The sequence below is a fragment of the Condylura cristata genome, unplaced genomic scaffold (assembly GCF_000260355.1).
Source record: "Condylura cristata isolate star-nosed mole 26May11 unplaced genomic scaffold, ConCri1.0 scaffold00024, whole genome shotgun sequence".
Lineage (NCBI taxonomy): Eukaryota > Metazoa > Chordata > Mammalia > Eulipotyphla > Talpidae > Condylura > Condylura cristata.
The window spans coordinates 2,551,126-2,567,898 of NW_004567125.1; the positions used below are offsets into that span (position 1 = coordinate 2,551,126).

At 43.9% G+C, this 16,773-nt stretch overlaps 1 protein-coding gene across 3 annotated transcripts in view; it reads right to left on the reverse strand.

Moving 5' to 3' along the window:
- LOC101629321 (general transcription factor II-I repeat domain-containing protein 2) overlaps positions 1-16,773 on the reverse strand; it is a 33,721-nt gene that overhangs the window by 3,181 nt on the left and 13,767 nt on the right. For 2 of the 3 annotated variants that reach the window (XM_004688310.2, XM_012729216.1), the window contains 11 exons: positions 15,512-15,695; positions 15,313-15,341; positions 13,609-13,663; positions 13,230-13,273; positions 8,763-8,840; positions 6,722-6,778; positions 5,036-5,098; positions 2,756-2,833; positions 1,851-1,934; positions 1,065-1,248; positions 719-747 (listed from right to left, as the gene is read on the reverse strand). In XM_004688310.2, coding sequence (XP_004688367.1) covers positions 719-747; positions 1,065-1,248; positions 1,851-1,934; positions 2,756-2,833; positions 5,036-5,098; positions 6,722-6,778; positions 8,763-8,840; positions 13,230-13,273; positions 13,609-13,663; positions 15,313-15,341; positions 15,512-15,695 — 885 coding nt within the window. The remainder of the gene's footprint in view (positions 1-718; positions 748-1,064; positions 1,249-1,850; positions 1,935-2,755; positions 2,834-5,035; positions 5,099-6,721; positions 6,779-8,762; positions 8,841-13,229; positions 13,274-13,608; positions 13,664-15,312; positions 15,342-15,511; positions 15,696-16,773) is intronic. The other variant, XM_012729217.1, reaches the window with a different exon arrangement.

The following is a 16,773-nucleotide window of genomic DNA, read 5'->3' on the forward strand; positions in this document are numbered from 1 at the left end:
CATCCAGTAGCACATAAGTTTAGGAATAATAAGTGAGCATTTTAAAAGAACACTTTAATTTTCAAACTTCTATTAAGGAGGTTCCCTAGTGACTCAAACTCATGTGACCATCCTACATCTTCTGCTTTAGCACCACACCCCCTCACCCTGCCACCCCCCACCCCCACCTCCCCTGATAATGACTTGCTCTCACTTATCTCCAGGAGAGACATCAAAAACACTGAACAAAAGTGGCTGGAGCATTGTTCAATGGAAACAGATGTCACTCTTCCCACTGAAGGGGCTTCTGGGAGCTCCTTTTCTGCCACATCTTAGCCTTGTGGGTTCTGAGCTGTGGGGGAGGTCAGGGGTGGGAGATGTGGGGACTGAGGTGGCCGAGCAGACACTATCTACCAACTGAGACAGAATAGCTCAGTGTCAGCTAGGATTCCCTGCCATAGAGGTCTCTGGAATAAAGTGTGCTACCTCACTCGTCACAGGGTCTGATGTAGAACAAGTTCCACCAAACAGTTGTTGCATGAGAGAAAAGGGCATGGCTAATAGAGCTCAAGCAACAGAATAAAGGGCTTTATAACAAACAGGGAAAATACAATGCATATAAAGAGCAGCATGCTCTGCTCTAAAGCTGGGGGTTCTAGAAACGAGGATCCCACAGTGAGTGCCCCGGGAGACACTTCACGTGGCCCAGCAGACCATCTTCCCACACATTAATACTCACCATTACTCAGCTCAAGGCCTGGAAGTGGTCTGGAGAGAAAGAGACATTGGTAAATGCATGGAGCACAATTTCCCTCTCTGCATTTTGTTCTATTTGACAAACTTTCCTGTCACCTCTGTGCTAGGTTCGGCAGGAGGCAGAGTGCCTCAGGTCATCGTCTCGAAACAGGACAGGCCCAAAGCGCAGACGCAGAATGGGATCAAGGAAACATGAGAGGTGGCAGTCAGCATGAGAGAACTGCAGGCCCCTGCACCTCCTGGCATGAATCCCTCTGCTCCCACACTTGTCTTGGGTAAGTGACAGCTGCAGACCCCACCTCCTGACCCTGAGGGGAGCTCCCACTGACCTAATGACTGTGAATTTGATAAACTCTGCAGCATCCAAGATCCTCCTCATGGAGCTGATCTCCAGGTAGCCAGGAGCTTTGAACACCACCCCTGGGGGCATGCCATCAATGACCACACAGCCAGGGTTGAATGTGATTTTCCTGTAGGGAACTTTCACTGGGAAATCCACTCCAATTGCTTCACCTGTGATGAGGCAAACAACAAAAAATTAGTTGAGTTTGTCCCTTACTTCCCCTAAACCATACTAATTTGTAATGTCAGGGTTTCGAAGCATCTCCACAGTGACTAGAGCAGCGAGCAGCCACTTCGACTTTATTTGCCAGTGGTACTTGGATATGTGAATAATTTCAAGGGTTTGAAATTGGCCATGGCAGGTGCATCTGACTCAGGCTCTCACCAGTAAGTAGGATGATTGGAACAGCTACCTGAAAAAAGTTTTTGTGAGAATTAAATGATTAACTCCATGCTGAGCATTAATAGCGATGCTCAGCCATGGGGGACCTCAGTAAGTTAGAACTGGCTACTATTTTTTATTCTTAAATTGAGATACAACTGACCTATAACAATGTATTAATTTTAATTTTACAAAATAATGATTTGCTAAAGGTGATTACTCCTAAAGCTGATAACTTTAGTGTTTCCATATAAAAGTTCTTCAGTGAATATACACATTAATTTTGATCATAGCTTCTTTACAGAGAGACCACTTTCTTAGATAAAGTATTTGATTAAAAAGAAGTATTTCAAATACATGATTTTGGATATATAATGATATTAAAACTTACCAAATTTTCGGCTAAAGAGGTCATTGACTTGTTCTCTTAGTTGTTTTATCTTCTCAATGCTTGATAATCTTTCCTTCTCATTATCTAAAAACAATTATATAAACAGGCAAACTAGGATTATTAATGTATTTGCCCCCAGGAAAGTCATTGAGGAAATGCCTGTAAATTCTGAGAAAGCACTTTACCTGGCTTATCCTTAAGTTTTAGCAACAATTAAATATTTTGGAATGTTTTATAAATGAGAATCATTACAGAGACCAGAGAAATTTCTAAATAATTTCTAAGTAACTCTAAATTTCTAAATACTTGTTGTATGTAAGCATTATATGTTAGTGAAAATTTTCAATATCACACAAGACAGGGATGCCCACTTTCACTGTAATCTAATATGTATAAGAAATATAATGAAATGAGATTGGAAGGGAGATTTTTCAATATTTAAAAATTCTGTTCTAATTACATGGTTCCAAATCCATGAGCTATACAACAGTATGTAGTGAAATCTCTCCCATTCCTGACTCAACCTTGCTTCTTTCCTTGGAGAACTATTACTAGATTCTTTGTGTCTCTGCAGATACATTTTATATATCCAAAAGAAAGGCTTAAGGTACAAGCCCATTTCACCTCTGTGGCCAGTTCTAATTCATTGGTGGCTGGTGCTGGGAGTTGCCTGCCCTGGTGTGGATTTTCCAGTTCATGCCAGTCGCAGCTAGCAGCATCTCTGAATAATAGTGTCTGCTCTGGGGAAGATACTGGCTGTGTGGCAATCTGCAGCTTATTATATATCCCTCGATTGTCATTCCTCAGAGAGAAGGTGAACTAAGCAAAAATAACATGTCCAAAAAAATTCACCGGTAAAATGAAATATAACATAAATTGTGGTAAGGCCAGATAAAACTTCATACCTGGAATTGTCACTTGAACAATGTTAAGATCTTCAACACCTGCTGCAGAATTTGTGAGGTTGGATGAATTGGAGTTTCCTTAAAACAGAGGTGAAAATTTACAACTTGTAGAAAATGAGTTTCTCCTTAAAAAGGTGAAAGTGCCACTTTGATCAGAAGCACGGGCTGAATTTTCAGAAATTTAGGAACATTCAGCTGCAGTATAACAGTATAAGCCATCGTGCCCAAGTAGCCTGGTAGTTGTCAGGGGCTGTGGGTGAAGGCTTGGGAAGTAACTACTTACTGGGTAGGGGGTATTCTTTTGGGGTGATGGCAATGTCTTAGAACTAGAGAGACGCTGGTTGTGCAACTTTGTAAATGTGTTGAAGCCACTGGAACTGTTCTCTCTGAAATGGTTAATTTTATGCTATGTAAATTTCACCTCAAAAAAGTTTTAAGCACTTTAAGGGTTTCCTTTCATGGAAATTTTAGGAAAACAAAAATCTCACTGCGCGGTTCAGAATGGTGGTGTCTGATGCCACACTAGGCTTTATGGCTTTGAAACTCCCGTGTAAATAATCACGCCACAAAGCTACTCAGGCCCCACTGACTTCAAGTACAAATAGCTGCTCACTACTGGAAAATCTGCCCCGAATTCACGCCTTTGGCTGTGGGTCAGGGGCGTCTCCCTTAGTTACACTGATGGTATCGCCACATCACGCCTGATAAAGCCATCAGGTCTGGCTCCACCAAAACGCTGCCCGTTTACACAGGCCCAGTGGACACCTGAATGCTTCCTCGTCACACTCCAGTAATATATGCTGACTGTGGAGAACCAGGGAAAAGCAAGCAATAAAAGGAGAAAACTGAAGTCATGCATAACCCCAATACCATTGTTAGAGTTTTGTTTTCCTATTTTCTTCTACTTCCTTTTCTTTCTATAGAATATTTTTTTCTAAAGAAAACTGATCTTCTACCATGAATTGTGATTTCTTATTGTCCCTCCTCCCTTTGTACTTATAACTTGTCTGGAATCTGTTTTGTTTTTCACTAGGTGTGCCATCAGCCATCTTTCCAAACACATTACCACCACCTGTTTTCTGATTGCAGGACACTTTAATTGCACCCACTTTTCTATTAGAAATCATTATAAATAATGACGACAGAGGTATCTCCTCCCCTTAAAATAATCAACTTGATGAAACCACTTTTACAACTCAAATGAATGAGATACAATGGAAGAATTGTATCAGTCTGAACATTCATTAAATCTCAAAGTTCCCCAACTCATAGAAAAATAGGTCAGACCCATGATGTTTCATGTGAAGTGGTATCTCCAAACAAAAAGGATTTCTCGAGCTGAAAAAAAGTAAACAACTTCAAGGGGATGTTTATTTTATAGCTTATACTCTATTATCCAAATACTGTTGTCGTATTAAATCATGTTTCAGATGGGGAAAAGAAAACTGAAATTATTTAATACTACTTTATAATTCAGATTTTACTAATTCAAAGTCATGTCTGTTTAGGTGAGTGAGGTGAAATACTAAGATATTATTATATCCCCAATAACACTGAAGCTTTATAGCTGGACCATGGAGGAGCGCCTAGTCCAGCATAAAGAGATAAAAATATTCTTTAGTAGAGTACTGAATAGATCACATGAAAGAAATAGGCACATTCTTTAACTAAGTGGATTGAAAACCCATACATTCCAAGATAAATGGTTTTACTTATGTCCCTGAAAAAGCAAAAATCTTTTAATTGTAAAGAACTGTAAAGGATGTGATTTTTAAACAAACAAACAAAAAGATTACAGGTCATTTAGTTAAATAGTTCAGTGAAAATACAGTGGATCTTAAAAAATAAGTCCTAACTAAACCATGCTTGGAACTCTACTTCCTCCAATGGTGGCATTCCTGCTGAGCTCGCTAAAGGGTGGGTGGGGGGTGGGGGGGACAGCTGTTCTTTTGGCTTCTGTTTATCAAGCATGGCCCTAGAGGGAGTGTGTTTCTGAGTGGACTGGTCTGCCTTCCCTTGCTGCCCCTGTTCACCCCCCACCCTGCCTGTGTCCTTCTTCCTCTCCCACCCAGTTGGGTCCCCTGGGCCAGTGCCAAAGTGAATGGCTTAGATCTGCTGTTTAAAAACCGGATGCACTGGGGACTGGCTGGGAACATGGCCAGCTGTAACCACACGAACAGAACACAGGTTTCCATTTCAGATTTCTCCCCAAAAATATCCCTTAAGAAAGATGAAAACTATACTTAGTCATGGGCGTATGACAAGGCTTTGGCAACTAACCTTCAATTTTCACCTCAGATTCAGGGTCCTCACTCCTTCCTGAAGAGACAAGCTGAGTAGAATCTTGAAAAAAAAATTTCTAAAATGACATTCATTATTATGTATCCTCATGTTCCAACATTTTACTGCTTCTAAAGCAAAAAAGTAGTTTATCCTGACATTTAAAATAGACTTCATACTTAATAAATATAAAGGTAAATTTAACTTTAAAAGAGATAATAATAGATAACAAAGGATAACCTTTCAAAGGGCCATCTTATAAAAGATAAGGGGAGAGAAGAAACTTTCAGATATTAACAAATAATGCAGTTACCCACATTAATGGACAGAGAATACCCTTTTATTTGAGCTAATAGTATTCATAATACTATTTACCCATTAAAAAATAATTGCACAATATCTTGACAGGCTTTAACAAAAGTAAAATGGTAATAGGGAGGAAGAGATTTAGGCTGAATTCAAAATGTCTGTTTTCCCCCACATCTAAAGGTCAGAGAGTGAAGTAAAGAAACAGGAAATAAACAAAGGATGGAAGAATTCTGTCATACACTCCGGCATGGCTGAACCTTGAGGATATGGTCAGTGACAGAGAGATGACAACTGTGCTCCCACTCACAATAGCGTCTAAAGGGCTCACTCCACAGACACAGAGGACTAGGATAAGGGCTGCTGCCAGGGGCTGTGTGGAGCCTTGTTGTTCAGTGGGGACAAGTTTGTAAGGTGAGAGAGTTCTGGAGATCTGTTTCACAGTGTGATTGCACTAAACATTACTGAATCACTCAATACTGGTTAAGATGGAAAATTTTATGTGGTATTTTCCACAATAAGAAATAAACAATTTAGGAAAGTAAACATGTAAAATAATGACAGTGAACTGGCCTCCCTTGTCTAAAGCAATTAAGTTTAAAATGACTGCCTCAGTGAATGCAGAATCCTGACTGGACTCTGCTGAAGTACTGTTGTTCGTTCTCTAGATAAAGTCTACCAAAGTTCTTTTAGGTTTCAGGGAATTGGACAGATAGTTCAGATGGGTGTTGGAATGACCCTCCACAAAGAACTCCAAGCCCCCCAAGTCAGAGTAGCTAATGAAGATGTCCACACTTCCATTCCTGGGAGAAGTCCCACGATGTAGAGAAAAAACCCCAACAATTACTTGGTTTTTTTTAGTAGACAAAAATATTAATACTAATAGTAATTTTATTTCCTAGTAGGGAGGTCATCCTGCCTGCAAACTGACAAAAGACGCTCCCTGCCTGGCTGTCTGGAAAGGAAATGTTCCTTCTCCTGCCTTGGACATATAAACCGAAACAGGAATTTTGCTCTTACACATGACACTCAAAAGTTACATATTAATAGAGGGAAGTATCACCACATTTGATCGCCACTTCAAGAATTTCTAAAAAGTATATTTAAAACAAAATAAGACAAAGAAAAACACCCCAATTCTATTCAACCTCTGTTCAAAAGAATTTTGATATGAAGGAAAGCAGCGAACCCCACTGGGTAGAGCTTTATATTCAGGTGTTTAAGTAGAAACAGAGAGCAGATCAGAAAGTAAGAGTTGCTGACATTAAAAGGGAGAGCTAGGAAGTCACCTCTTGATTGCCAGACCTGCGTCTGAATGATCGTGTTCCCTAAAAAAACTAAAGTTAAAAAAAAAGAGATAAAGTGCTTCATGTTTCTAACCTTCCATTGGTGATTCCATTTCTATTGCTTCATGGCTTGACGAAGAACAATGGCTTCCTGAAGGGGAACAAACAACACAGTGAAAAGACAGGAATACAGATTAAAAAAATCATTAAAAATAGAACAATGTAAACAGCTCAAGACCCATACAGGGATGTACCTGGACTACTTGTATTCCTTGAAATAAAATCCAAACAAATTATCCTTTCTTTACAATTTCTCTTTATTTTGCCTGCACTTTAGAAAAACCTCAAACACACGCAGAGCAGGTTGCTGGTGTGATGAGCCACGGCACAGGCCTAGCCACCAGCTCCCCGCTGCTTCATGCAAACTTCAGACCTTCTGGAACCCAATGTGCAAATTCTGCATGGACAATGAGACACAGCACCCCTATCCTTCAGCATTACAAAGTATCAGCATTACCCCAGTGGACCATTATTCTTTATTATCATGTAATATCTAGTTATTCTTCATTTTCAAGGGTCTCAGAAAATGTCTCCGAACATTTTTTCCTTGGAAATAATTTTAAACTTACAGAAATGCTCCAAAAATAAACAGGACAAAGAAGATCCATATACTCTCTACTCAGATAACATAGCTTTAACATTTTACCTGTTTGCTTTATCAACTGTAGTCTCTCTGCCTCTCCCTCTAAACATTTGTGTGGATATATAGATAGAAATAAATGTCTTTCCATCTAGGGATGTCTCTATCTACAGAGACATTCCTTATCTTCTGGAATAGTTACAGACACCATGTCCTTTATCTGTAATACATCCAGTGACTGCTAAGATTAGGGATGTTCTCTAATGTGACCACAATATAGTTATAAAAATCATATGCTGTCGGCCCTCCCTGGTGGCGCAGCGGGTTAAAGCGCAGCACTGAGAATCTGAAGCCACTTCCGCATGAGTTCGATTCCTGCCTGCCCCGGAGGTGACCACATGGCGAGGCAGACCTCTCCTGGCCCGCCCGCTGCTCCCCTCAGCAGTGTACTTCGTCGATCTGCCTGTTCTGCTCCCCACTCTGTCTCTGGTGAAGCCTCTCACCGCCCCTGAGCCTCTGGCCTGTACCCCAGTTCTGTATGAATAAATAAATGAATCTTTAAAAAAAAAATCATATGCTGTCACACCAAGACAACATGCCTGTTGCCAGTTGCACCTCACTCCTGCCGGTTGCCCAAGCTTTTCTTCTGTAGCTTTTCTGTTAGTAGCAAATCCAGCTTGGAGTCAGGTATTTATTCCAGTGTTCATATCTCCTGAGCCTCCTTGAATCTAGAACAGTTCCAGGCCCTCCCTGGTGGTGCAAGGGGTTAAAGTGCAGCACTATGAGACCATCCACAACCACTGTAGCACGAGTTCAGTTCTGGCCAGGGAGCTGACCCACATGGCGCAGCAGACCTCTCCTGTCTCTCCAGCTGCTCCCCTCAGTAGTGTAATTCAGTAGATCTGCCTGTTCTGCTCCCCAGCTGTCTCTGGTGAATCTTCTCACCTCCTGCACCTCTGGCCCGCACCCCAGTTCTTGTAAGCATAATACATAAATCTTTTTTTTCAAAGGTTATAAATAAATCTTTTTTAAACATTAGTTCTTTGTAATAAAAAAAAAAGATAAAACAGTTCCAGTTTGTTTTCTACAGCTTTGTCATTTTTTAAAGAATAGAGACCCTCTTCCCCACCTGCTTTCCCCCTATAGAAGGGTCCTCATTTTGAGACTGTCCACTGAATGTCAATAAAGAAACTACCACTGAGAATGGGCAACAGAATTTTAACTCTCATCTCCATCTTTAACATTTCATGTTGTTTCAGTAGCACAGGGAGGACAGGGTATAACAGACAGACTCAAGTAAAATCCTTTATAGGAGCTGGGCCAAACAGGGTCTGTTTTATGATGGCACAGGTTATGCTGTGTGGTGGTATGTGAGACTCCAAGGAGATGTACATGGTTCTTTCTCAGTCTTTCCCTGCTTTGTAGATGGGTAGCACTGAAAATTTTCCATGGCAAGTAATTTTTGGACAGGAAAATGATTCTAAAATGGTATTACCTTGTATATTATATGTATAGTAATTAGGGTCTTCTGATTCTTCCTTGACTGACACAGCTGCTCCTTTCAGTGACATGCCTTTGAACGCAAAGAAATTATGAAAACGTGTTAGGTCAAACCCTACAGAGAAATGCAACAGCTAATATCATGTCTAGTCTCCATTTTGATTAACATAGCAATCTTATAATCAAGTAATATAAATTAAAATAATATAAAAGGAAGAAGGAAGGAGAGGAAGAGGAGGGGAAGGAGGAAAGAAGAGAGAAAAAGAAAGGAAATAGAAAGTCTAGTTTCCAGTTGGGGGAATTTTTCCTTTTCAAGATGGCAGACTATACATGTGCATTTTTGAGAAATACTGTAAATATTCTGCCACAATGGGTCCTGGATTGACCTGTATAATCTTAACTGACCCATTCCAATATTATGGACTTCAAAACCCAGGAAACTGCATGAGTAGAGCCAAAAGCCTTTATCAGGAAAAACTGTGGTAGATTGACCTAGCTGCACATTTCCCGCATCCCGGTACGAGCGCCTGTCTGCAGGGACACTTTCCAGCTAGTCTTCTAGAAGCACATTTCCCGCATCCCGGTATGAGCGCCTGTCTGCAGGGACACTTTCCAGCTAGTCTTCTAGAAGTTACGGCTCCCTCTCCATGACTTGGCTTAGCTTATGGGATACAGGCCTGGGCACCAGTGTTGGTGTTGGTGGAGGTGCCGGTGCACCCGCAGGGCCTACCTCCCCCAGACGGAGGCCCTCAGCTGAGGCCTCAGGCCCAGGACGGCCATCTCAGACCATCGGGCCCTGGCCAGCATGGCCGCCAACACAGACTTTGAGAAAGACTACAGCAGTGTATCCAGTCACTAGGTTTTGGGGTGATTAAAAAATTATGATGATTCAAAAACATATATATGTGTGTGTATATATATGTGTGTTTGTGTCTATATATACACACATTATGCATGAGATATATATATATATATATATACACACACACATACATATATATAATGTATGTATATCCTATATAATCTAACCCCGGTTGTTAATAACATCAGAAGTCTAGGACTCACTGTTGACATTGATTTATAAGTTCTGAGGGGTCTTCTGAAAATATTTTATGTCCTTAATTTGTCTTAAGTTTTTTTGGTTGTTGTTTTTAAGATTTATTTATTTATGCATATAAGAAACTGAGGTACAGCTCAGAGGTGTGGGGGCTGACAGAGTGGGGAGCAGAACGGCAGACTGACTGAAGTACACTGCTAAGGTGGGCAGCGGGTGGGACAGGAGAAGTCTGCTGTGCCATGTGGGTCAGCTCCCTGGCCCAGCATTGAACTTATGCTGCAGGGGCTGTGGTTAGCTTCACAATGCTGCATTCAACCCCTTGCACCACCAGGGAAGCCCGATATAATGACGTTTTAATTAATGTACAAGTTCCAAGTTGACTCTAACGGAAGCATTTGATAAACATGTGACAGCTGAACTATCAAGGAAAAATTATTTTTAATCCAGGCAATGGAAGCTGGATTCGACAATGCAGAAATGTAGCATGTTTGGACACAGACTTCAGCCTCTCCTCCCAGTGAGGAAGAAGGGGCAGCGAGACAGGCAGGCGGTGGGGAGGGGCAGAGCGAGAGCCGAGAACCGCCGCGGCACCTGCTCTGTCTGTGGGCGGCTGTGAAGCGCTCCTAGCGCACCGTGAAACCCACAGCAGAAAGGCCCACTAACGGGGAGCTTATTTTTGTTCAAAGAAACCACATCTCCAGAGAGAAGTCTCAACAAAAGAGGCCTAGTGTAGGGTGAATGAAGTGACCAGGATTTTCCGGCCTCCGGCCTTCAGCATGCATGATCCACACCTGGGCCTCCACGCGCGCCTGACGGAGGCTCCGGGTACGTGTGGGCATGCGTAATGGGCGCACCTGGGCGCGAGGCCGAGCCTGTACAGGCAGCAGCAGCGTGCAGAGCGGCCCAGCGGAGGAGGCAGAGGGGTCCGGCGTCGCGGAGGCCCCTGGAGACTAGGGAGAAGGCCAGAGAGCCCAGAAAGGGTGAAGGGGCTCCCAGCCTCCTGGCTCCGCCCCCGGCCTGGCCTGCACGTGCTGCCTGGCTACAGGTGTGTAGAAACGTCACTAAAAACCTGAAAAAGACACCCAGGGCTCCCGGACTCCTTCTCCAGTCTGCCCGGATCATAGAACCTGCTCTGTGCCCTGCTGGCGCTTCACGAGTCTTAAGGTGGGAGAACTCATCTGGCCCAACAGCTGGGGAGGAGGGAGACAGGGGTTGTGGGCCCCCGAAGGCCCCTGGGGGACGCTAAGCCCCCCAGCATCTGAGAGGAGACTGACTTCAGCTGGGGTGGGGGGGTTCTTTAAATTCTCTGGTAACCATCTGAGGCACAGGCCGGACATTTCTGAGCTTTGAAAAGCATCCAAAGCTAAGCGGAAACATGTGAGGCTGGTCACGTGCGGGAGGAAGTCGCCACAGCTGAATTCTGTGTGGCTCAAACACTTAGCTCGTGTCTTGTCATTGACTGTGTCGGGTTTACTGAGAGCCGCTACAGCGAACTAGCGCCATTCTCTCAGACTCGGACTTAAGGTGGTGCTGCCATGCATGTGTTCACACGTGGATGGGGGTGACATGAGCACCCACGGATGTGGTGGGTTGTGGTGGGAGGACCCTTGGGTGTGTACAAGGAGGGGCCCCCAGGACCCAGGAGGCAGCTCCGCACAAAGGCACCCGTCAGCCTTAACCAACTTGGCGTCTGCCTTGGCTAAAGTCTCTATTTTCCTTTATTTTATACCTTTTCTTCTTCGTGTTGAATATTGCTTTTCTTTGGGATTATCTCAGATTTTGACTTCTGAATGGGTGGTTTCACGTTTCTAAGTTGCTCTTCTGAGCATCAGTTGGTGCTGGCTTCACCCACTTGCAGGCATTCTGGGTTTCTTTTCATCCTCCAAGCGCTGCATATTGATGTTATATACTCATTTATTGTTGGTTTTCTAACCTTTCCACTTTCAGCATTTTTCTATCCCTTGATAGAAGCATTTTCTATCCCTTTTCCTATTTTAACCTTTTAACATTTTTGCTTAAATAAATGCCATTTTTGATTTTTGGAAGAGTGGGAAGAGTCAGGGGCCAACTATTCTTATCTGTTAAAGAGGGATTTTCCCTTAATATACACTGTCCTGTGCTGTGTCTATTGTAGAACATTTAGAAATGACCAGAAGTGCAGGAAGGCAGTAAAATATGTCCAAAATTGAAAACACAGCTCTATTTGTAAATCAGGTCCTCATTCCACATGTGTCTTCAAGATCTTTTACCCATTTTGCAGTCAGGTTCTAATTTACATATAATTAAAATCATATTTTACCCACAAATACAGCTACTTAGCAACATCATAGTATCTGATATTAATGAGTTAGAAAGCTCTCTTCTAATACTTGCATAAAACATGTTTATTCTGCAAGTAAGACCTCAGTTAAAGTATCTCTTTATTTTTTTGTTCTTATTGATCATTTATTTAAGGATTTACTTATTAAATCCATAAGGAACTGTGGTGTAGGCCAAAGGGGTGCGTGGAATGAGAGGGGTCACCAGAGACAGAGCGGGGAGCAGAACAGGAAGATCCACTGAAATACACTGCTGAGGGGAGCAGCAGGCAGGACAGGAGAGGTCTGTTGTGCCATGTGGGTCACCTTCCTGGCTGGGGATTAAACTCCTGCTGCAGTGGCTCCTGCTGCAGTGGCTGCTGACAGCTTCATAGTGCTTTGACTTAACCCCTTGTGCCACCAGGGAGGCCTCCTTTTACATTTTTTGATATAGAAAATCTTGTCATGTGCAAAGTTTTATTTTGTCATTTCCAACCAGTGTATCGTTTATGTCTTTGTCTTATTGCATTAGCTAGGACACTCGGCACAGGGTCGCAAAGGAGTGGCAGTGAAGCACCCTTGCCTTCCTCCTGACCTAAGGAGCCTTCCAGTTTTTCACCATTGAGTATGATATTGACTGTGGAGTTTTTACATATTTCTTAAAAGATTTATTTCTTTTAAAAAAGATTTATTTATTTAAGCATACAAGAACTGGGGTACAGGCCACAGGTGCAGGAGGAGAGGATCCACCAGAGAGAGAGTGGGGAGCAGAACAGGAGGAGCTACTGAAATACACGGCTGAGGGGAGCAGCGGGCAGGTGGGGAGAGGTCTGCCGTGCCAGGTGTGTCAGCTCCCCAGGCGGGGATCGAACTCATGTTACACAGTGGCTGTGGATTGCTTCAGAGTGCTGAGACTTAACCCCTTGCGCCACCAGGGAGAACTCACTGTGGAGTTTTTATAGATCTTTTCAAGTTTCAGAAGTTTCCTTCCCTTCCTGGCTTACTAAGAGTCTCCTCTCCCTTCCACCCCTCCTCCCTTATTTTAGTTTAAAAAAAAAAAAAGGATAACCAGCTAAGTAATTGATTCTACAAGTATCAGTATACATACCAGAATCTTCCATGGGTTCAGTTTTCACACTGATGGGGCCACAACTGAAAGGAGAAGGGAACCCTGGTCAAGGCCAGCAAGGTGACACACTACCACGGGCACGTGGACAACCGGCTTCAAACCCCCTGCCCTCAAACTGATGCAATAGGGCCTCAGTTTTAACATAGACTTTTGTAATAATTTGTTACAGAACTAAGGGTGTCAGTGGAATATAGTTTTATAGTCCCAAACACATTTTTAAATAAGAATATATAACAAAATAAAGAAGGGCAGTAAAGTAACCCTTCGCAATACATGTCAAATGCTACACAGAAGCCTTTTCGCAGTCTAGAATCTCAACACTTTGGAGTTCAGCTCAGATTTTCTTATTATCCCTTACCTCTCACTGGGTGATGTTACTGAGCCCTCAGCACCTGTCACCACGCCGGGTCCACCTGTGCAGGGGTAAGCAGACACACGTGAGTGTCTTTCCATGCCTTGAAATATGACAGCAGTGAGAAAGATAAAGTGAAACAGATGTGACGAGAACAGAACTCACAGGGTGGCAGGGGGACATGGACCCGTGTCAGGCCCAGGGTTCTGGGCCTTGCGTGCAGGCAGCCTGGGGCTGGAGCCACCTCAAACAAGTTATTAAACCTCCCTATGCTTCAGTTTCCTCATCGAAAATAGTAATTGGGTGAGGTTCACTAATCTATGCACTATCTACTCCCTGGAACAATGTCTGGCACAGTATGAGCACTCAGTGTCAGCAGGAATCATTATTATTCTGTAAAGAAAGTAAAGACACCCAGCATGACCATTACCAGATCACCCCCACTCACCCCCCTCTACCTGCTCCCCCATACTTCAGTGTGAGACTCCAGGAACTCACAGTTGCTCCAGAAATAATCTTTGCTGTGGGGCATTCCATACTCAGAACATGGGTGCCCTGCATCCGGGGAGTGAGCCCTGGGCCCTGTGCAACCTGGCCCCACACATCTGCCCACGCCATCTTGTTTCTCTACCTCTGCAGCCTCAGCATGACATTCTCTTTGGACTTGGTCTTTCATGAATGGCTGTGGCTCGACTATGTTCCAGAGTAAGAATTTGAGATAATAAGAAGTGGGCACGGGAGGCCTCCCTGGTGAGGCAGGGGTTAAAGTCCCAGTGCTCTGAAGCTACCTCCAACATTGCCTCACCAGTTTGATCCCCGGCCAGGGAGGTGACTACATGGCACAGCAGACCTCTTCTTTCTCACCCCCGGCCCCCTCACCAGTTTATTTCAGTAGATCTGCCTGTTCTCCTCCCCAAGCTGTCTCTGTGAATCCTCTCACTCTCCCTACCTCTGGCCTACACCCAGTTCTTATATGCATAAATAAATGAAAATAAATCCGGAAAGAAAAGTGGGCACAGGTGGTCTCTAATCGCTCTGTTGACGTTCCTTTTATTTTCCCTTTATGCTCATTATCATAAGGAGATTGTGGGGGGGCCCTGGGTTCTCAAAGATGGGTTCAAACTCCTTTCCACAAAGCGTCAGACTACCAGACTACCTGGTGGGGACTTTCTGGGAGATCCCCTAGTGCAGGCCCTATTTATGTTGAGAGCCAGTTCCTCCGAAAGTGCACTGTCACACGTGTCTAATCTGCCAGGGACTCAAGGGGCTTTCCTCCAGGTCCCGCGGGCACACAGCTCACCCTCTACTGAAGGGGCCTGTTCCTCCTGGACCACGTGTCTCAGAAGCACGAAATGGCCGCTCAGATCCACTTCCAAACCTAACAAAGCCTGGCGGTCCAACATGAAGTGCCCCCCAAATCCTCCAGCTCTTATACAAGAGGGTAAGGCAGGGCTGCTACTGCCCTCCGTGAAGGTGGGGACACTGAGGCTCACCAGCAGGTGAGCTGGGGGGAGGGCTGTACCTCAGCCGGGTCTGCCCTTCCCTGAGCCGTGTCCTTTATACTTCAGAACGTCAGAGGCCGCCACCTCAGCGCGGAGAGGGCCGAGAATAAATAAACTTGAGGATGTGCCAAACTGGCATTTGAAATAGGAAAAGCAGAACTGGCTTAGCAGCCAAGTCAGTCACCAAGTATGAGATGCTGTCACTTACCTAGTGGACTCGCTGGACCTAGGAAAGGTCTGCAAGAAAACCGATACTATTACCCATTGTGAACACATAAGAATGACAGAGCAAAAATCTGAATAGCCACTTTAAAATGTAACAGGACATAATAAACAAACTCACTGAAAAGAAGCCATCAGTTTATTTCCAAATTAACTTGCTGTTATGATGAGATAGAGCCTGTCACCTGTTAATAATGAATGAAATCCCTGCTTTGTTCTCTAAAATCCATCTCAGGGTTGCAAGGTCATAGTTCGCAGGGTGCTGAAAGGCAACTCCTTTTGGAAGCCCCTGTACCACCACAGCCGCCTGGTCTCTCAGCATCTTCTCGTACGGAACAGGCACCACGGCTGCTGTGCCTAAGGCTTTACCTGGAAGAGGGGTAAGATGTTTCATTTGCATCAGGACACATGCCCTGGCAGCTTGGTGCCCCACAGGCTCTGGCGGGTTTCTCTGATGAAGTGTGTTGACAATAACAGAAGTCATTTCCAGGGTAGCTGACTGACTAGCTGGCTGACTAGCTAGCAGAGTAACTAGTTAACCAGGCAGCTAACTAGTAAACCTACTAGTCAAGAGACGAACCAACTAGTTAACAGGCCGACCGACTAATTATCTGGGTGACTAGTTAACTGACCCAATAACCAGTTAGTAGCCAAAAACCTGGTTAACTAGATGGCTAACTAGCTGACTATTCAAAATTTAGAATAGAAAGTGGATGGGATTCTAGAAAGATGCAATACCATGGTCAGGTTAACCAGAGACACCAGTTTAGAGTTTGGGAAAGGAAAAAGTGAAGGGTTATCAGTGCAGCCTGCGGGACGAGGGGGTCTTCTAACCTAAACCACACATCCACATCAGCAGAGGACAAGCCGAGGGTCCCCTTGGGTTATTCAACAAAATCAAGCTCAGGTAATATGGCCAATTACAAGTGTGAGTAGTTTATTAAGAAATCTCCACTCTTTGTGGGGTGAATGTGCAAAGGTTTTATTTTTACAAGAACTGAGCTCTGGAGAGTCCTTACTGCTAGATTCGTGTGGTAACAGTGGGATACTATAAGGTATTTGAGCTATTTAGCTTCATTTTGGTTTTTAAAGACTTGGTCTTACTCATTTTTTAGTGAGTATAAAATCCTGCCAACCAGTTTCATATCACAGCTTGGTGACATCTGGCTTGGAGATACTAAAAGCACACAGCATCCTGTCCCTCTATATCACAGGTGAATAAATTCCCAACCAGGGCCCTCCCTCCTGGCACAGTGGTTTACAGCGTAGCACTATGAAGCTGGCCACAGCTGCTAGAGCACAAGTTCGATCCCCAGCCAGGGAGGTGACCCACATGGTGTCATGGACTTCTAATGACCTGCCCGCTGCTCCCCTCAGCAGTGTACTTCCTCAGTCTGCCTGTTCTGCTCCCCACTCTGTCTCTGGTGAATCCTCTCAACCCCTGCAC